Raw genomic sequence first — 19785 nt, forward strand, 5'->3', positions numbered from 1 at the left:
AAAAGGATCTGGGAGTCATTATTGATGCCAAAACGAACATGGGCCGGCAGTGCGGGGACGCGGTCAGGAAGGGCAACCGCGCCTTGTCGTGCATCCACAGATGCATCTCGAGCAGGTCCCAGGAGGTGATCCTCCCCCTCTACGCGGCACTGGTCAGGCCGCAGCTGGAGGGAGTACTGCGTCCAGGTCTGCTCCGCTCCCAGCACCGACAAATACTGCGGATAGCGACCGTCCCCCGGGCACTGCAGCGAGGCGTAGCAACCTACCCCAAATGGCACTGGGGTAAGAACACAAGCAAGAAATGTAGCAGCAAAAAGAGGGTTTTGCAAAGGATCGAAGACAGCGTGTTATACAGCGCTGAGCTTCATGGATCCCCGTGACATCGCTGCCTCCTGCTACACCAAAGAGGGTCTGGCAAAGGCTCCTCTACAGAACTGAAAGCTGCTGGCTCCACAGTTTTCCCCCAGGGAAGGATTAAAAGCTTCGAAGAAATGACGGTCAGAGGGAGCTGCTGAAAAAGCCACCTGTCAAAAATGCCCATCAACTAGGAAGACCCCCCCAAGGCAAGGGCAGGCACACCCGGAAGTGGCTTCACCAGCTTCCGTTCCGCCCTCAGCTAAGCTGGCTGGCACGCGGCCGTCGCGGAACGATGACGTTCCCGGCGCCGCGCCGAGTCAGGGCGGGGGCGGCGCCGTGGGCATATGAGGCGCAAGGCGGAGGAGTGGCGCGCAGGTATGACGTTGTAAGCGCTGCGACGCCCTCCCTCGCGGGCTGGGCCGAGGTCAGGTTGGAGTCGGGTCTGAGGTGCGTCGTGTCCGGGGGGGGCCTGAGGGCACCACGGCGGGGAGGGAGGAAGCCCGGGGGGCTATGAGGGGACCCGGGGGCGTGAGGGGGGTCTTGAGGGCCAGGGGAAGTGGTTTGGGGGCCCAGGGAGAGGGCTGTGGGTGGGGGAGGGGCGCTTGAGGCCCGGGGGAGGTGGTTTGGGGACCCAAGGAGAGGCCTGTGGGTGGGGGAGGGGCGCTTGAGGCCCGGGGGAGGTGGTTTGGGGACCCAAGGAGAGGCCTGTGGGTGGGGGAGGGGCGCTTGAGGCCCAGGAGGGAGGGGGCTCGGGGCCGGGGGGGGGGGGTGGGCGGGAGGGGGGCTCAAGTCCAGGAAGTTTTGGGCGCCTCCTGAGGGACGCTGGCAGGGGACATGTGTGTGCCCCTCCCCTCCCAATTGCTTTTGGGTCGGGAGACGCGATGGCGGGGGGGTGCTCCCAGCAAGTCCATCCTCCGTCCCCCCGGCGGCGCCAGCACCCCTCACAACCCACCGGCTCTCCTCTAGGACCTCTGAAATGCGCGAGTGACCCCCCCCCCCACACACACACCTGCCGCTCCCCGCCGGTGGATCATGGCAGCTCAGCTGATGCACCGCTGTCGCTGGCTCTTCAGCGTCGTTGTTCCTGCTGCCTCAGCGGCCCCGACTTGCATGCTGGCACCCTGGGGCAGGAAGGTGATCGTGAGGGTGCTTCCCCGGCTGTCTGTCCGTCCGCTGAACACCTTGAACATCTCTGGGCTGAAAGACAACGAGCAGACACAGACAGACAACAAACATCTTAGTTCCCAAAACTTCAAAAAGTTCCTTTCGGTAGCCACCACCCCCGAAGAGGTCTTGGATTTTAGTAAGGTGTACCATGTTGATGCCTCGAAGGCTTCCCATATCATCATCAAGCTCTCCAAACTGGCAGCGGCGGGAAACGAAGACACTGCGAGAATCATAAATGACAAACGCTTCGAGCTCCTGTTCCTCTCACTCAGTCAGAACGTAAGTGCCGGCTGCAGCCTGGGAGGGGCACGGTCAAGGGAAGGTGCGGAGAACGGATCTGTTCACAGTGTTTCTGCGCTGGCCTAGGGCTGATGGTGGGGAGCCGACTGGTCCTGTCGTGCTGCTTTGCATCCTTTCCAGCTGTGATGCGAAGCGGCTGGGACTGGGGGACGTGGCTGTAAGTAGGCAGGGCAGGAAAGGAGGTGCGTTGAGCGCTGCCATATTTTCCTCTGCCACGGTGCACAAATGCTTTGTATCTGCTTGTGCATTACTGTGGTGGCTACTGGCATCATGCCTGAAAGTGGACAGGGACAAAGGGCTTTGTCGTAACCTGAAGCAGCTGGGAGGCTACCCTTTTTGGCAGGCCTACCCCAGATTAGGCCCCATGCCCTCCCCGAGCGCTCCTCCACTCCCCTTCCGCTTCCTGGCCAGCTACTCTGCTCCCAGCCCCCATGCTCCCTGCTTGGCCTGCTGCTCTGCTGTCTTCTCCCAGCCGCTGCACTCCCTGCCTAGCCTGCTGCTCTGCTTTCTGCTCCCTGCCTGATTTTGTGCTTTTGCTTTCTGGTTCCTTCCCGATCTTCACTGTGCTACCTTTCGTCCCCATACCCCACATCTGTCATGTGCCACTTGCAGCACCTAAACCACAGATTATCCAGTCCTCACCTAGAGCAGTAGTTCTCAACCTTTGGTACCTTATGTACCCCCTGCCAATCGACGCGGCAAAAGCAAAACTGGAAGTCCCACCGTGGCTCTTGTGGTTTTGCTGCCGCAAGCCGAGTCACACTTTTTCCACCATGGTCCAGGGCAAAGCAGCTTGCGCAGGGCCTCCCTCCCTATCCCCGGCACACTGATGCTGGGGAGTGAAAGCCCCGGTGCACTGGACACGGTGCAAGGGGCGGCAGCCGGAGCTTTCGGCCCTAGCAGGCAAAGACCAAAACGCAGCACCCGCGTACCCCCTGCCCGTGTCTTGTGTACCCCCGGGGTACGCATGCCACAGGTTGAAAAACACTGACCTAGAGGATGTTACACCGCTTCCCCTTCACAATTTTTATGTATCTTATTAAGATGTTGTTGTCTATCGTATCATTGGTTCAAGGGAGAGTTGCTTGAGAGAGGGTCTTGCTAATATCTGTTCCCTTCATAGGGACAGAATCAACAACAGCAAAAAAAATGGATGAAACTTGAATAGAGCTGATATTCGATGTTTGCCCATCTGCAGGATTATGCTAAAAATGTTAGTTTTCCTGCTTTGAGGCACTGTGAGGAGTCCACCCTACTTTTGACTCTAGCTTAGCCAGATGAAACCTCCTATAAAGTGATGAGACACCTAAAGAGAATCACAGGGGTTTGCATATTACTGTATAGTTTCCACTCCTTATTCTTAAACCCACAGCAGCCTTGTCAAATTCAGTACTGTCCTCCTCCATGGTTGGTACTGGCCCAGTTGGCTGCCACAGCAACACCTGTAGTTCATGGGCCCCAAGTCTCTGTTACTGAACCCTGGGGATAAAAATATACTACAGACACCTGGTATTTCTGTTGATCTCAATTGTTCTGTCATGTCCTGTTATCTGCCAGAGGTGGCTGCAGGTGAGTGATATTTTTCTGAGCGTTTCATACAGGATTTCTGGATCCTTCAAGTGAAAGGTGAGTTAGGAGCGTACAGAAGGCAGTGGAAGTGACGGCCTTCATACACCCTGAAGTCTTTCTCCTGGCAAATGACTGCAAGTGCCTTCTGCTCATGAAGTCACTGGCTGGTTGCTGTACACACAGAGTGAAGGCACTTTGGTCTGGCTGTAGGGGAAATAAGAGATATTAACAGAAAGATATTGGTGGATGTTGATGGAGATGACAGCTTGAACGCTGGTCACAGGCCTGTGGACAGCTAAGAACTAGCTGACCTGTCCCAGATCAGTATGGGCAGTAGCTGATGCTGGTGGGAAGTGTGTGGGCTAGAATAGCCCACTGATTTTGGTGCATGGGCAGTGTTCAGTGTAGGAGCTGTTAAGCATCACATTGACAATACTGCGGCTGCCAGGAGCTTTATCTCCCACTGCCAGGCAGGACAGTTTAGCCCCATCACCCTGAGCTGGTGATTTGACACTGGCGCTTACTCCATGGGACTCTCGGGTGGATCCAAAACCCTGATCCTGTCTGATTTGTTTCTGCATTAACAATCACGTTACCCTCTCCATAAGGACTTTGTCCCTAAATACCCCCACTTCCCACTGTCCTAGGCCTCAGCTGGCTTCATATATGCAGCACCAGGATGGTTTGGGATCATATGCTTTGAAAAAGCATTACATGCTGTAAAAATTGCTTTTCACAGCAGTCAGTGAAGCTGCAGCGGTTTGTTATCTTGAGCTCCCAGCACTGCAGAGCAGAGAGAGCCTTTACTCCTGAAGCTTCATGTAAATTCATGGCTCTCCATATCAACGATGTTTTAATTCCCTGCCTGAGGGGCTCAGTTAAATCCTGTGTCCACAGAACTGGGTGACCTTTCAATCAATATCCACACTTACAGTAGTACAGCTTGGGCCTCGTGATAAAAAGCAATTCAGTCTCAATTTCTCACACACTTCCTAGGGATGATCACTTGGAAAACCTTAATTACAACTTTGAAACTGCCAAGCATCGGTGATGCATAGGGGGTGCATGCAGGTACATGGGCACCCCCTGAGGTGGGCGGCGCACCCCCTGGAAAAAGTGCGGCCAATGCTGCCGGCAGCACCTGCAGATGCTGTTCGCCCACCCTCACCGCCAGCACCGCAGGCAGCATGTACAGGCAGTCCCCAATTGCCACTGGCCACTGCCCCCACCCCCCAGCCTCTGGGGGCATGTGGCATTCATGCTGCCAAGCTTGCCTAATATTGTAGTGGCATCTGTTCATTGTTACTAATCAATTTTTATGAAACAATGACTTTTTAGAAATGGAAAATCTCCCATGGAAAGGTAAAGCACTGGAAAATTTTCTGCCTCGCGTCTGGTTCTCCTGTATCAGCATGAGAGAGCTCCTCCAGGGGTCAGGAAGGAAGCTGCTGCCTTCTGTACAGCTCACTCCTATAATGAGCTTGTTATAGTGGCATTTGCCACTGGTGGAGACGCAGTGTTTGATCCAGTCTACTACATCCTCTACTGTTCCAATAAGCTTCTCTGTGTTTAAGTGACCTTTCTGCATCTCTCTCTGCTGCCCAGATATCACAAATCTTGAACTGGACCTTGGTGGGCCTCCTGAAGAGTTGTTACCATCTGGACAGCACCATGGAAAAGTTTGAAATAGTGAAGCAAGAGGTGTACTATCGCCTGAAGAATCTCAACGTCAAGCAGATCAGTTCCCTAGCCAGTTTCCTGGCCTCCAGCAAGCAGATACAAGATGGTGGTAACCTGCTGACAGACTTGGTGATCAACCTGGAGCTCCGCTGGACAGAGATTGAGGACGTCAGTACCATTGTGACGCTGATATCACAAGTCGGGCAGTTCTCACCGGCCCTAATGGAGCGGCTGGAGAACAAGGTATAGCTCCCACAGGTTTGATGCTCTCTTGCCTGCCCCCATCGCTTCTCAGCTTGCCCTGTGCAGCAGATGAGCTGAAGGAGCTACTGATCAGGCTTGGGGGGGCCTCTCCCTTTCTGGGTTTGGGGGGTTTTTTGTTTTTTGTTTTTTTTTAAAGTAGCCTCTCACAAAGATGTAGGCAGTCCTCCTGTGCAGTACCTGGGTGTGCTTGGCCACTTATGTGCTCAGATGCCTCCCAAGTCTGTCCACTGTGTGCTTTTTTTGAGCAGTGGTTCTGCAACCAAAGCTCTCACTCAGCTCAGAGGTGCTCAGTTATGAAAAGAACAATTCCTGTTCCTTTTCCCATTTCAGTGAAAAGGCTCTGTAAGGAGACTCATGCTGCTGCAGCTAGGCTGCTTGCACAGGGCTGCAGAATTGCACTTCTTAGGGTCTCAAGGCAGGCTGGTCCCACCCCTTGAGATGTTATTGAAGGGGGGGGAAAAAGAACTGTTACTTGAGTTTGTCATCCTAGTATGTTCTGGAGCAGTGGTTTTCAACCTGTGGTCTGCAGTGAATATCCATACTTATGATTCAAAGGGGTCCACACCCCCGTTCAAAATTTTCCACAGGGGTCTGCCCATCTGTTCAAAATTTTGTAAATGGAAAAAGGCTAAAAACCACTGTTATAGAGCAATTGTTCTTAGATTTGTGGCACCGCTTGGAAAATGCTAGCTCTTAGTCAAAAGTGAAAACTACAGAATAATAGAGCAGGTTGTTTTTCTCTGTTGCAATGAACTCGGCGAGACCACAACTGTTTATCGTGTGAATCATGTTTGCACACCTACCCGTGCTAACATTGTGCAGCACCCTGTGGCACCCTTAAAAGGATTTCAAGGCTCCCTGGGCTGCTGTGGGACCGTGGTTGAGAACTGTTGCTCTAGAGATCCCCTATACTTTTCTCCAAGCACTTGGCTCAGGATAGGAAATTGGTGCCCAGGTGGAAACAGCAACAGAAGTCCTCTGATGGTGGCTTAACTGCAGCTGTGTCAAATTCGGTACCTGCCTTCTCTGTGGTGGGTACCGGCCCTAACAGCTGCCACAGAAACACCTGTAGCTCATGGGCCCCATGTCTCTTTCTCTTTGGACCCTGGGGATAAATATCTGCTACAGACATTGATGCATGCTAGGAAAAATACCTGTCCAGACCTAGCTGGTTTCTGTTCCTGCCACAGTTCTCAGTAGTGGAGTCAGGTTAGGAGTAGGTAAGATCTCCAAGGGAAGCCAGGTTCCTTTAGGGAGCAATGCACATGATTCACCAAGAAGCGCACATTCTTCTGGAGGCATGATCTACGCAGTCAGAAAATGGCCCAGCATCAGAAAGGGTGGTTACCTTTCTAGCCCATCTCAGCCACTCTCAGTACCAAGTTCCCCACAGGGTCTTGGGTCCTGTCAGCTTCAAGGCTCTTGTTAGAGGCAAGGCCCTATGAGAAATAAGGTAGGGGGCCTTTAAAGGAGGTAAGAACAGCTGAGGCTGAGCAGGGGCTCTGAGTAACAATGTGAAGAGCATTAATGAGGTGCAAAAGGCTGAGAGTTGGCTGTTCCCCCAGGAATTAGCAGGCATGCTTAATTAGGCAGTGACTTGAGTATTGAAAGCAGTGGGGTTTGGCGCACAACTTAAATGCCTGCTGGCCCTCCCCACAAGTGGGCTTCTTAAATGCCCTATCCCCAACTCTCCCGGCTTCTGTTTAGGTCTCCAGCTGATGTGTGGATCAGCACAGACTAAAATCTTAAGGAGAGAGTGCTGCACTCTATTTTTGATGACATGAACTGAGATTCCCTTTTTAAGGTTAGTGCTGATCATCCGACCAGGTTCCATCATAGCCACTGTACTGTCATGAGACAGCACCTAACATTTTTTTTTTTCTCCCTCCAGAAGAACCGCACTGTTCTTGTGTACAGGGTTCATCAGTCATTGTCCCACCCCCAACTCTCTTGATTTCTGTATTTGCACTAATGCCACATGCAGTAGAAATACTAAATGAGGCTTTTTCAACATAAAGTTTGAATGCTTTTAACCCTCTGGCATCCTGTCCTTGGTTATTTAATTTTTCCTGTGAGATTTTGCTCGAGGACTTTGTGACAATTAACTAATATTTAGGGAGAAAGTTTGCTCTTTTTAGACTTGAACCTGAAAACGGGTGTTGATTTAAAGTTGAAACAACATGGTAATTCTGGTCGGTCTCTCTCAGTGCTCCCCCTGCTTACACTGTTTCTCAAATCTGTTTCCAACTGTTTAGCATTGTTTTGACCTGATGAGCAGTAGTAGGTGGGCTCCAGGTCACTGAGGATGAAGCGATCCTTGGTTGGAGGGCATGATTTATAAGATTCATTAGGCTGAAGCACGCTATGCAAGGGATTCACAAGTGTGGCTTGCCTCAGTCTGACCCATACTCCTCTGTTCACGATGTCTGTTGGCAGGCATTGCAGTTGGCCGAGAGTTTCACTTCTCAGGAGACTCGGCAGATGATGCAAGCATTGGCGCTCCAGAACCAACGCTGTCTCCCCCTGCTCCGGGCCCTTTCCTACTACTTGGCCCAGAATCGCAGTGAACTGCATGTGGACACCATAGTGGATCTGCTCTTTGCCTGTGGTGAGTGGGTCCCCTGAGTCAGTCCAGATAAGTGGAAACAGTATTCTCCTATCAGCTAAACCCATTGTCTCTGCCCAGGTTCTGATCCTTGTCCTTCTCCTGGCAGCAGGAGCAGCACATCTTATCAGAGGGACTTGGGCTACATGGGGAAAAGTTATAATGCCAAAAATAACAGTAAGAGTGGAAGGCTTCTCTTGGGTAGTGACTGATCATCTTACCAGTAACTAGAGTGACTGGGCATTTAACAGCCTTCCAAGGGAGGCCATGGACTCTTCCTTTGGGTGCTTTCAGCTCAAGATAGGCTGTCTTTTTGTGAATTCAATCTCAAACACAAGTTATTGGGCTCAGTACTTGGGTACCTCAGTCCAGTTCTCCAGCCTGAGGTCAGACTAAATGATTTCATGGTCCCCCGTCTTCCTCAAATTGTGGAAAAGCCTGAGCAGCTTGCCCAGGCTGTCCATTTGCTCACCCATAGCAGAGCCAGTGTGTCTCTCTTCCCAGCGGCCCCATCCTGCCGTACTATAGGGTCAGGCACCTTTTCTGCTATCTTGTCAAGTTCAGCACTATCCCCTTCCGTGGTGGGGCTGACCTGTATGGCTGCCAAAAGACTATCTGTAGCTCATGGGCCTCGCGTGTCTCTAGGCACTGGAAATAAACAAGACAGTGAGTGTCATGAGCCTGCGTCCCTGACCCAATGATTGCAGTGTGCGGCTGGGCAGTTACTGTGATGGTGGCTGAGGTTGGCTTAGAGTTGGGGAAGGGACAACACTTACTCGGAGCCTCTTTTTTTTGTTGCATTGGCTTGGGTCCCTGCTGCCTGCCCTGTCCCTTCAGGTGCTACAGTGCTCCAGGCTGACCCTGTGTAAGTAACTGCTCCTCTGTTCTGCCCCTTTTAAGGAATGCTGAATTTCTCTCACTCCCGTCTATTGGAGAAGTTGGCATCTGACCTACTTGCCCAAGCGCCCAAGATAACCCCCGTGTACGTGGTGCGCTACCTCCGCTCCTTTGCCACCCTCAGGTGGTTCAGCCTGCCACTCTTTGATGCCACCACTCAGGTGAGGGGAAGGGTGGGGGAGATAGTCATCACTGGGCCAGGGGGAGACCTCAGCCCTCATCAGCTGCATGGGTGGGGCTTGGAGTCCCCTCCACCAGTAGCCGAGGGGCCGTGTCCCTGGTACACGGCGCATCGTAAACTGCAGCTCAGTCGTTAGAGCGCTCCTGTGTGAGCAGTGAGGCGATGCCTGCAGATTCAGGGGCAACTAGTCTGGCTTTTATAGTGCAGCATGGGCAGTTAGGACTGCAGGGATCTGGTCTGCTTGAATGAACTTGGGCCTGTCCCTGCCTCAGGTACAGTAGGGATGAGGATGCTGCTGTGGATGTTCCAAGTGCTGTCATCGCATTAGAAGCAAGGTGTTCCCTGTGTTCCGGTGGTAACGCACAGAATTTGACTTGCCAAGTGCAAGGCAGCAGAAGCAGGCCTGGGGGCATGGACGGAGCAAGGGGTGGGGAGCTCTGGTGGGGCCTGAAGTGTAATCCCAGAGCTTGACTGTGCCTCGATTTCCCTCCTCTAGCAGATGGGGATAACGTGCTGCTCTCTGCACATAGAACTCCAGGCCTTTGTGCTGCTGATTTGTACCACGCAAGACCGTGGGTAGGGAGGGCTACTTGCGGGCAGCCCAGCCGCAGGCCAGGACCACATCCTCGGGCTGGGATCCTGCAGGGGGGGAGTGGGGCCTGTTCTGAGGAAGTTCAGGTCTGAGCCCCCAATCTTCTCTCTGGCTTTCAGTATATCCTGACCAACGCCGACCAGTTCAGCCCACTTCAGCTCTGCAGCATCATGCTGTCTTTTGCCCATCTGAACTTCCAGCCCATCGAGAGGGACAGCTTCTATAACCTGGTAAATGCTTCGCTGCCTGCTGCCTCCGTGCTCCCCTCAGGCTGTTGCCAAACTGGGGCCCTGTCTGGCTGCCTTTGGGAAGATGCTGTTGAGAGGTGGCCTGATTGAGATGCACTGCTGGGTGGGGTTTGTGTTGTGTGGTAAGGGCTGTGGCCTCTCTTGCATTGCCATACATCAGGTAGGTTGCCCTTAACCCTTCTCTGGCTGGATTACCCTGATAGCTCATTGCTGCCCGTTCTGTCCCATGCTGGTTGCAGATCTAGAGGAAATAGGCACACAGTGACTGCAGTTATTCCAGCCCTCCAAGGGGCACATCTGGGTTTAGGAAGGCTGCAGCCTGGGTCATCTGCCTCCGCTCCTCTGTTCATGTGGGAAGAAGCCATGTGCTGATACCTTTGCGTGCATGCCCAGGTACCCGGCATGCTAAGCCATGCTCTGGCCTGGTCCCTTCCACACTCCTCTGGTCTCGCACCTAGAACCCGGAAGTGATTGGAGGGGCAGCTGCACAAGATGGGTGTTATATGTAGCACTGAGAGCCAAGGTAACCAGCTCTTGGGCGAGGTCTGTGAGTGGCTGCTTTCTCAGAGGAATAGTTCATCCACACAGAACAGGCAGGGGCTAGGTGACTGGCAGATGCCAGTCTCTGCCCTGAGCACTATGTGCTTCAAGGCTCTTCACACCACAGGATGTGGGGCTGAGGTGAGTGCAGCATGGCTCTGAGGCTTCTGGGAACCTTGACATTTCTGACATGGACTGTAGGCCATTGACAGCCCCCCTCGCTGTCAGCTCTCTGCAGAGGGAGGGACCCCCGCAGGGGCTGAGCAGTGAGACCTGTGAAGGGTGGGTGCAGGCAGAACTCAGGTGTGTGAAACCCAAGGTGAGGCTGGTGCTGGGGCTGAGGCAGGCTGTTCTCTACACTCCTCTTTTCTGCAGGGGCTGAGCGTGCTATCTCTACCCCTGTGGTCTATGCTGGCCTTGGGGACTCTGCCCCAGGCTTTCAAGCTGAGCTCCCCATGTGCAGCCCTGTCTCTGGGGAGGCAGCTGTCACATCGGAGCCATGTCAGAAGAAGAGGGGGGCATTCAGGCAGCAGGGACTGGGTCCTGGTGTATGTTTAGTTGTCAGCCTGCTCTGAGGGCACTGAGAGCTTGGTGTTGCATGACTCCAGGCTAAAGGCCACAGTCACCTGGAAAGGAAAATTGCGCTGTCACTCATTACAAAGAGGACAGTGACCAGCAGAGGGTGCAGGTCTGAGTGGCAGGGGGTGTTGCAGCTTTGGTGGTCCCAGGGCAGTGCAGGAAAGTGCAATTTGGTCCAGTATCTCTTGCTGGACTGACTAGTTGGCAGAGGTGCAAGATGAGCTTTGGACACCAAATGCCTCTTGGGGCCAGGAAAGCAGGGAGTAGGCAGTTACACGGTGGTGCAAAGTGAAGTTATCAGGAGTGCTCACAGACCAGAACAGTTGCTATCAACAAGTCTCATTCTGCAGAAGGATGAGACCAAGCTAAAGGGAAGAGGGAGCACAGAGAGATGAGTGGCAGAAGAGGGTAGAGCTATAATAAACCAAAAACCATCAGCTGTGTTAGTCCCATGAGTTTGAGGGGCCGGTAGAGTCACTGCACCATGGCTCGGGTCAGGGTTCTTAGAGAACTTCCCCCTCTCTCCTGTCCTTGGGCAGCATCCAGGTTCCTCATCCAACTGCCCAGTTTTCAGTGGTGTGACCGAGTACTGGTGAGCCTGGCACGCGGCCCTCGAGTGAGTGTGGCACGTGTCCCCTCTGTAGCAGCAGCCCTGGCATAACAAGCCATCAAACCCATTCCGTGCAGAGGACATTGGGATGCAGCCTTCTCTGCTCCACAGAGCCATGAAACCTCCCTCGATTGCAAACCCTGCTGCCCACCAGCCACGCTGGTGTTGGGTCTTGCAGGTATCTGTTCAGCAGCCGGCAGCCTCTGAAATTCACTGCCATCTCACAGGAAACACTTCTTCCCAGGTGGACCAGAAGATCAGTGGGTTGCTGACCACCCTGAGTCCGGAACTGCTTGTGGATCTGGTGTGGTCTCTGTGCGTGCTGCAACAGGTCAAGGTTCCCTACCTGCAGAGTGTGTTGGGGCCAGCATTCCATGAGCATCTGCTACATAAAGGCAAGTATCTGTTCCAGGTGTCTGTTTCCAGTGTGCCTAGGACTGAGGTGTACTGGGGGAGAGGGGGCTGCTGGCTCCAGGGGTGTTAGGAGCCATTGGCTCCTATGTTCAGCTCCAGCCTGACCCAGGTGTCGTGAACTGTCCTTGGCTAGTAGGTTACACGAGTGGAGTCTTGTTCCATTTTTATTGGGGTGTCTGTCCAGGCTACCTCAGGCAGCCCTGTGCTGTGAGGGGTGAGGAGTGCATAAGTGTCGGCCAGTCGCACTCCACCCCCACGGGGTCCATCTAGACCCAAGGTGGAGTGTGCTGACTGGGCTCCCTCGCCTGCTGCTGGTCCTTGGCCTGCTGCTGCCTCTGACAGAAGCAACAACCAGGAGAGCCAGGAAGTGGGGAGGAGCTCCAAGGTCTCCACTGTCCTTGGGCAGCTCTTCTGAATGGCTGTGGCAGCCAGGACACAAGCCCCTGGGCAGTTCCAGTTTTGGCCTGGCCTGCTCTGTGCTGGGCACTTGGCTTTGGCACTTGGGAGTGAGAAGAGCACTAGTTTGGCTGCCTCCACACCCATATTGCTCTGCCAGTGACCATAGCCCCAAACCCCCCCACAAAGCACCTCAGTCCTGCCCTGCAGCAGCTCTCACCACCCCTGCTCTGGGCAGAGACTGCTGCATGCCAGCCAGGCGCAGATCAGTCTGAGCACTTTGACGCCCCAGCCTTATAATGGAAATCAGGGCCGGGGCTGGGGCCAGTGCCAGAAAGCTGGCTCTGCCAATCCATTTGCAGGGCCCTGGTAGCACAGTTAGTGCCCGTCATCTACAGCCTTGTCAAATTGCAGTGCTCGCCTCCTCTGTGGTAGGCGCTGGCCCAGCCGGCTGCCACAGCATCACTGCAGCTCATGGGTCCCATGCCCTGCCTGGTGGATCTGGGGGTCAGATCCTGCTGCGAACATGCAGTCTTCATCAGGGCTGCTTTCCCATGCAGGCTCGCATGAGAATGGGTCAGGAACAAGCTGAGCTCTGCCAAGTCAGCAGCACAGCTTGGCCTGAGTACGCAGCTGAGGGATTGGCCCTGTAAGGAGGATGGCCACTGCGGGGTCTGCTCAGGAAGGGGTCTGTGTCAGGGGGACATCCTTGTTGTGGAACTGCCCGGGGGATCTTGGTGCCAAGTGTTAACAGTCCCAAGGATGGCTGGGTCCTGGGCAGGCACCTTGAAGTTCAGTGTACCATGGACTTGACTCCAGGGTGCAGAGACCTAGCACTGCCCCTGGCTGGGAACTGGAATCAAACCCACCCACCCGCCTTGGGTCTCTAGGAAGGGGGCAGGGTCTTGCCGTGGCTCTCGCCAGCTTTGCTGCTGTCTGGGCAATGAGCATGGAGGCACTGGCCATCACAGGCCAGGGACCATGGAGGGCACAGAAGGCATCTTGCAAGCTACCGAACCCCTCATGCAGCCTCTGGCAGCTGAGGTCACATGCAGCAGCCTGGCAGGGGCCTGGGATGAGAACCCAGGAGTTCCCGCTCTGGTACGAAGTGTGCTGAGCTGAGCCTTTGGCTCTTTGCCTGGGCTCCTACTGGGGCCATATCACTTGCACGTCTCCTCTTTCCCAGCAAACGACACCTCCCACAAAGGCCAGACATTCAAGGTCAAGATAATGCACATCAACGCAACTGCCCTGTTGGAATGCCCTGAGTACAAGTGCCCTTCCCTGCCACCACAGATACTGCAGGCTCTGGCACCGCGGGACCCCAGGAAGCCCACCCCGCTTCAGAGCACCCTGCTCTGGGTGCTGCACGAGGTGCTCGGTGACAAGGCCAAGTGGCGCATCAGTGTGGACACCATCTACGGCTGGCAGCTCAGTGAGCATGACATCTCCCCCAAGCGGGGACAGAACAGCTTGCAATTGCCCCCTTGGTGCCAGCAGGCACGTGACATCAGCTTCCCTGGTCTCCAGGCCCGGGTGCCTTATGGTCCTGAAGTGGCAGACCTCCCTGAGCCCTTCTGCCAATGTCCCCTCACTGCCCCTACAAACCTGCTATCCCAGCCCCAGAACCCACTGAGGCACCGTCCCAGAGTCCCCTGCCGAGCAGGGACCACAAGCAATGCCAGGCTGGGTTTGTGGTGGGTGCTGGGCTGAGACCCTCCAGGTGTTATATGCCTGAACCCACCCTCCTGGGACAGAAGGCTGTCCAGCTCCAGAGCTGTGTACAAGTAGTAGCGTGACCCAGCCAAGCTGTTGGTCTCTGGTTCTGGGGTGGAGAGGGGAGGACTTGCCTCCCTCTCTGCAGGTCCCCTTTTCCCATCTCATATCCCCACCACCCCTCCTCTGTTCCTGTCCATCCAGCACTGGGTGCTTTTGCATCAGCCATCGCACCCTTCCTCCACTCTGCAGCCTTGTCAAATTCAGTGTTCGCCCCTCAATGGCAGGCACTGGTCCAGCTGGCTGCCACACCATCATTGCAGCTCATGGGCCCCACAATCCTCCTCTTGGACCCTGGGGATAAAATCCTGCTGCAGACACCTGCTTGGGGGGTGACAGCAGGGTCCTCCCCTGCTCTTTGCAGGCACCAGAGAGGCCTGTTGTTCCTCTGCTGTTGGCTAGCACCTGGAGGCAGCAGCTTAGTATGACATGGGGCTTGATGTGCTCCATGGGCTACTCAGCTGCTTGGCCTGGGCGGTGAGGGTGGCTGACAGCCCAGTGCCAGACCTAATGATTCCTTGTGGTTCACTTCTCTCTGGGGCAGCTGCTGAGGTGCTGCTGAACAGTGACAACCAGCCCATTCCCCTGAAGGATTTTGTTGCTCCCCACCTGTTTTCCTCAGAAGGGACAGAGCTGTTGCCGCCCCATGTCAGGAGGTGAGTCTTTTGTGCGGGTCCTGCAGGGGGGGGTCACTTACTGAAAGGTCCCTTCCCCTGGGCATCGTGCAGAGGGCACTGCTGAGGTGTCGCCCTTACCCTGCTGGGGCCAGTGTAGGACAGAGCTGGGCAGTTGAGAGCCTGCTCAATCTGCTCTGGGCACTTATACACATGCAGGGAGCCTGCTCTGATGCATGGGAAATCCAGCATATTGGAGCAGACTCGATTAATTGAGGCTGCTAGAGCACGTACGTTGACACAGTCTGGCAGCCTCACGCATCACGTTTATCAGCAGCGCGGCGCACCTCCACGCTGAGAAAATGGCGGCAGCATGCTTTGAACTAAAACAGATTCAGTGTGCTTTAGTTCAAAGCCAATTGCTGCCATTTTCTCAGCACGGAGTCACACTGCGCTGCTGGTGCACAGGACACCCAGGCACCTTTTTAATTAGTGCGGCTCGCTAATTAAAAGTGCCCAGAGCTGCATCAGGAGCACATGGAAAAATGCCTGCTGAGCCTAGCCACCACATCTCATCGGGGAACAAGATGACAGGTGTGGGCTGGGGAGGCACAGGCTGATCGGGTTCTGCTCCTTAGCTGCCAGAGCCGCCCCCCTTCTAGTTAGCTGCTTTCGAGGTGCCAGTCTAGGCCTGGGGGTCGGATCACCTAAAGACACTGATCACAGCGACCAGCCCTTCCACGTGGAGCAGAGTCCACATCAGTCTGCCAGGGCTGGGCTTGGTGGCAGAGGCCCCAGGGCCTGAGCTGCCCTCTCACTGGGGCTGGGAGGAGCTCCTCCGGCACCACACCTGTTCTGTTTTTCAAATAAGTCCCTCAGTCCAGTCCCTCTCCCTGCACTTGCACTCTCATTAGCTCAAAGCATCGCAGGGCTGGAGAATGTCCCAGGTACTGGCGTCATCTGTGCTCAGGGAAAGGGGCTGGCACCCCATGCCTCAGGATGATGCACGTCTGTCCTGTCCTGTCCAGCACGTTCCAGAGAGAGCACGGGGTATCTGTGAGCTGCGGGCTGGATTGGGAGCCCCAGTCCAGGGGTCGACACGGCCACATCCTGCCAGGGACAGAGCAGTCGATAGATGCCACCAGCTGAGACAGGCCCCGCTACTACTGCCAGGCGCTGAGCAGGCAGCCAGGTTGCTGTCTGGCTGTCTTGGGGCACGGAGCATGCTGGACAACAATGGGGCTGAGCAAGGACCAGTCTCCAAGTCACACTGCCTTGTCCCCTCCCCACCCCACAGGATGGCTTTCCTGTCCTGGGAGTTCTCCAACTTCTGCCACCAGAACAAGTACCTGCTGGGCGGCTACACTATGGCCCGGCGACACCTGCAAGCTGCCGGCTTTATAGTCGTGGAGGTAAGTAGCCTGGCTGGGGTCCCCCCACTACACGCACACGCCCGTATGCACCTGCTCTGCATTTCACTGGGCACTTCTTGGTAGTGTAAACTCAGCTGGGCACCCTCTCCTCCAGGACCTGAAAGCCAGGCTCTTAGTGCTCATTGATCTCCCGGCAGAGGCTCCACTCTGGGATGGCCATTCATTATTTAGCTTCCTGTAGGTAATTCCCCCATCACTGGCGCCTGGCCCTCCGGCTGGCAGTAGCAAGAGCCTCCCTGCTTGGGCGTTGCTCTCCTGCAGGGAACCTGTCCTGATTTCCCTCCCCGAATCATGTCCAGCTGTGCTCTCCAGGTCAAGGGCAGTCTAGTGCCTCTGGTTTCATCCCAGCCCTCCTTGCATGACCTTGACTGCAGGGCTGACCTCAGCCTCCAGCTCATAACCTGGGGGCAGGATCATCGGCTGGGCACTGCCATGGGGAAGGCAGGTGCTTTGTGTTTTCCTGGCTGCAGGTGCTACTGCACCAGCCCCCAGACCCACAGGGGAGTGGGTCTAGGAAGGGGTTCTGTCAGGCAAGACCCAGATCCCAAGGTGATGGGACCCAGGGCAGGAGCAGGGAGGCAGTCTCCCTCCCACACCCTCTATGAAACACGACCCAGGAAACCCCACATCAGAGCTTAGCTCAGCCAGTGCCAGGCATCAGTCAGCACTGATTGATCCCCATCCCTCGCTGGGCAGAGGAGCACAATCCAGGAGCCGGGAATGCAGCAGAACACAGCTCCCAGGTCTCTGCCTGCCTCCCACTGCCAGGCCTGGTCTCCCCGGGGGGCTCCTCTCACCTCAGCCTGAGTGCAGACACTCACGCCGGGCAGAGGCAGCTGGGGTGGGGAGTCATACCCCCAGGCTCACCGGGTGGCTGCAAGCCTGTCCGAGAGGGTCTCCTGTGTGGCTTGGCTGGTCCTGCAGTTGGGGTTGTGGGCTGGACCCCCAGCCAGTCTCCACTGCCAGCACCATGCAGGGGGTTGGAGCTGCTGACTGTGCCCAGACCCCCTCCCTCCCTTTTCCGAAGTGCTGCCACCTCCGCAGTGACGGTGATGCCGAGTGACTCATGCTCCCTGTCGCGCCTGGTTGCATAACTGCTCCCGTGCTGCGGGCGCGGGGGGCTTTTCCAGCTCCTGGGAGCCTCGCACTGCAAGCCCGGAAGCTAAATATAGAGACGGGGAGAATCCACTTCTTTCCTCTGCCCCGTCCTGGGCCAAGGAGGCAGCCCAGGCATGTGGGGTCAGTATGAAGTGCCCGGCTCTCCTGGGAAGGCTGCAGCAGGGCCAGGGAGGCCCAGGTTGGCACAGTATATGCTTGTTGCGGGGGGTGGCCTCGATAACCCCAAGCCTGGTGCCGGCTGTGAGTTGGAGCCTACCTTGTGCAGGGCGGTGGGAGCTGTCCTCCCCCACACAGGCATGCTGATGGGAAAGGCGGTGCTCTGAGCTGCAAGTGCTGTGCCGGCTGGCCCTCTTCCAGTTCGCCTAGAAGCAGCCAGCCATGCCCAGCCCTGCTACCAGGAAATAGCACCAGTCCCCAGGGCTTTCCCTGGGCTGAGGGAGGGTCTCCGGGCAGGGTCCTGGCTTCCTTGTAGAGCACACAGTCTCCCTGCTTCACGGGATGGCCTCACTCCCCTCCGTCTCTGAGCCTGTAAGCCATGGTCTGCTCAGCCCTGCTCCATCGCTATCTCGAGATCCAGCCCAGGGCCAAGGGAGCAGCCTGCAGGGGCAAGGGCTGTGCGACTGGATGTGCAAAGGGAGGAACAGGTCCCTGAAACGTTCCCGGCACCGTGATTAGTTCCCAGGGCGATTTTTTTTTTTTTCTCTGCTCCGGTGCATTCTCGCTGCTTCCCCTGCTCTTCCAGTGCTGTGCTCTGCGTAGTGGCTTCCCACAGCCCTGCATGCAGCTCTGCCCGGCTGCTGTTGCATGCTGGGCTTTGTTCTCAGGGGCCCATCTGACCAGGCTGGCTTCAGGGTGCCGAAGTTACCTTGAGTGCTGGGGGTGACATCTGGGTTCTGCAGGCAGTGGCAGCCTTGTAATGTGCCTTGGCCGCCCCAGAGCCACCCCTACCTCATTAAGTTAATTGCAGCAGGGCTGGCAGCACCCCTAGACCTGCTGTTGGATGCTGGCTCCCCACGCCTCTACCTCCGCTCGGTGTGTCCTTCCACTTATGCACAGCCCCTCTGCCGATAGGTGCTCTGGGCCGCAGCCATGCAGGGGGTTCCTGTCGGCTGTTGTTTGCTTGCAGCCGTGTCACGCTCGGGGCTCCTCTTTCCCATAGGAGCCCTAGCACAGCCCACTGCCATGGCAAAACCTGTAGCACACGGGCCCCACCACTCTGCCGGTGAGCTCTGGGGGGTATATCCACTGCAGACGTCCATCCATCTCACAGGGTGGGATCCATCGTGGGATGCAGGGGCTTGACCCAGCCGACTCCCCAGCGTGGTCCTGCCAAGAGCTGCCTCTGGTATATGGGGCTGGAGCTTTGCTCAAGGCCCCCTTGGTAGGAGGCAGCCGCAGAGTGTTTGTGGTTGGCGCCCTGTTGCCTTCAGCATGGAGCACCCTGGTACGTGAACTCTGTGCAAGGCTCCAGGTGCAGCATGCTCCACGTTGCACACCCTCCTCCTGGGCCAGCCTGAACAGCTGTCAGGGAGGCTGCCAGCACGCATGCGCTCCCCCAGCACGTGCTGCTGGCAGGGGCAAGGGGAGACGGGCCAGAGCTGCCAGCCACAGCAGTGCGGGGGCTGCGTCTTTGCCACGGGAGTGTGGAGGGGATACCCTGAGCTGCCTGCTGTGATTCACCCTGTGGGAGGAGCCGGCTGCTATCTGTGCAGTGGGAGAGAGAGTCTCTTCGAGGCTCTGCACCCCTGGCCATGCCCTGGCGCAGGTGAGGGATGAACCCTGAGCTGGTGGCTGTGGTGCGCTCCTGCCTCTCCATCAGGGACCAGCCCGCCAAGCCCCCAGCTCAGCCCCCAGCCCTCACCCATCCTGTGTCTCCCGCAGGTCCCGTGGTACGAGTTCCAGAAGCAGAAATCAGACACACAGAAGATCGCCTACATCAAGGGCAAGATGAGTAAAGCCATAGCCAAAGAGATGGCTAAGTAACCCCAGTCCGGCTGAGGTGGGATGAGAGGAGGCTGCTGCGTGACCCGCTGCTGCCGTATAGAAACATTTACCGGAATAAAGCACTATTGTACAATCCAGCTGGCATGGCACGCAGCTGCGTTCACCAGCCCAGGTTGTGCGCGCAGCATGGTGTGCTTGCCCTCCTTGCTCGGAGCGGACAGCTGTGCGTGCTGCCTGCTGTTATTTGGGGCTGGGGGCAGGAGTTGGAAGAGCCACTGGGTGACCCCTTCCCCTGTACAGTGCCCCAAAGGGGTCCCGGGGCTGCCGGGGAAGCTGTGTTTGTGGACCCTCTGCTGGGGTTAATGACTAAATAAAGTCTTCCTACATCTGTCCTGGTTTGAGCCCAGCACCAGAGCCGCTTGCACCGCAGGGGCACTTCAAGGCAACAGAGACAAGGGGAGCCTCTTGCCTGGGCTGGGGCTTGCTGGAAAGACAAGCCT

General features: G+C 56.1%; 1 protein-coding gene and 6 non-coding genes across 7 annotated transcripts; all 7 read left to right on the forward strand.

Annotated features, from left to right (window-relative positions):
• The first annotated feature begins 712 nt into the window (after positions 1 to 712).
• Positions 713 to 19676, forward strand: TBRG4 (transforming growth factor beta regulator 4). Its single transcript, XM_019482979.2, has 11 exons — positions 713 to 804; positions 1324 to 1803; positions 4999 to 5316; positions 7774 to 7945; positions 8843 to 9000; positions 9732 to 9842; positions 11834 to 11984; positions 13586 to 13834; positions 14720 to 14831; positions 16087 to 16201; positions 19223 to 19676. Exons 2-11 carry the CDS (start codon positions 1390 to 1392, stop codon positions 19322 to 19324), a joined length of 1902 nt encoding a protein of 633 aa, XP_019338524.1. The 5' UTR covers positions 713 to 804; positions 1324 to 1389; the 3' UTR covers positions 19325 to 19676.
• On the forward strand, positions 3195 to 3332 carry LOC132251054 (small nucleolar RNA SNORA5). The gene has a single exon (XR_009462859.1). It is a non-coding gene; the product is annotated as a small nucleolar RNA SNORA5 (small nucleolar RNA).
• Positions 6332 to 6471, forward strand: LOC132251053 (small nucleolar RNA SNORA5). The gene has a single exon (XR_009462858.1). It is a non-coding gene; the product is annotated as a small nucleolar RNA SNORA5 (small nucleolar RNA).
• LOC132251058 (small nucleolar RNA SNORA5) lies at positions 8487 to 8615 on the forward strand. Its single transcript, XR_009462863.1, has one exon. It is a non-coding gene; the product is annotated as a small nucleolar RNA SNORA5 (small nucleolar RNA).
• On the forward strand, positions 12793 to 12929 carry LOC132251056 (small nucleolar RNA SNORA5). The gene has a single exon (XR_009462861.1). It is a non-coding gene; the product is annotated as a small nucleolar RNA SNORA5 (small nucleolar RNA).
• LOC132251055 (small nucleolar RNA SNORA5) lies at positions 14363 to 14498 on the forward strand. The gene has a single exon (XR_009462860.1). It is a non-coding gene; the product is annotated as a small nucleolar RNA SNORA5 (small nucleolar RNA).
• Positions 18463 to 18598, forward strand: LOC132251057 (small nucleolar RNA SNORA5). Its single transcript, XR_009462862.1, has one exon. It is a non-coding gene; the product is annotated as a small nucleolar RNA SNORA5 (small nucleolar RNA).
• Positions 19677 to 19785: the final 109 nt, after the last annotated feature.

This window comes from Alligator mississippiensis, chromosome 5 (genome assembly GCF_030867095.1).
Source record: "Alligator mississippiensis isolate rAllMis1 chromosome 5, rAllMis1, whole genome shotgun sequence".
In the NCBI taxonomy this organism is placed as follows: Eukaryota; Metazoa; Chordata; order Crocodylia; family Alligatoridae; genus Alligator; species Alligator mississippiensis.

Excerpts from the sequence above, each read along its gene's own strand:
- TBRG4 (XM_019482979.2), top strand. The coding sequence starts at position 1,390 with ATGGCAGCTCAGCTGATGCACCGCTGTCGCTGGCTCTTCAGCGTCGTT. Across the intron at positions 1,804-4,998 it reads TCCTCTCACTCAGTCAGAAC|ATATCACAAATCTTGAACTG; the intron begins GTAAGTGCCGGC and ends TCTGCTGCCCAG. Across the intron at positions 9,843-11,833 it reads GGGACAGCTTCTATAACCTG|GTGGACCAGAAGATCAGTGG; the intron begins GTAAATGCTTCG and ends ACTTCTTCCCAG.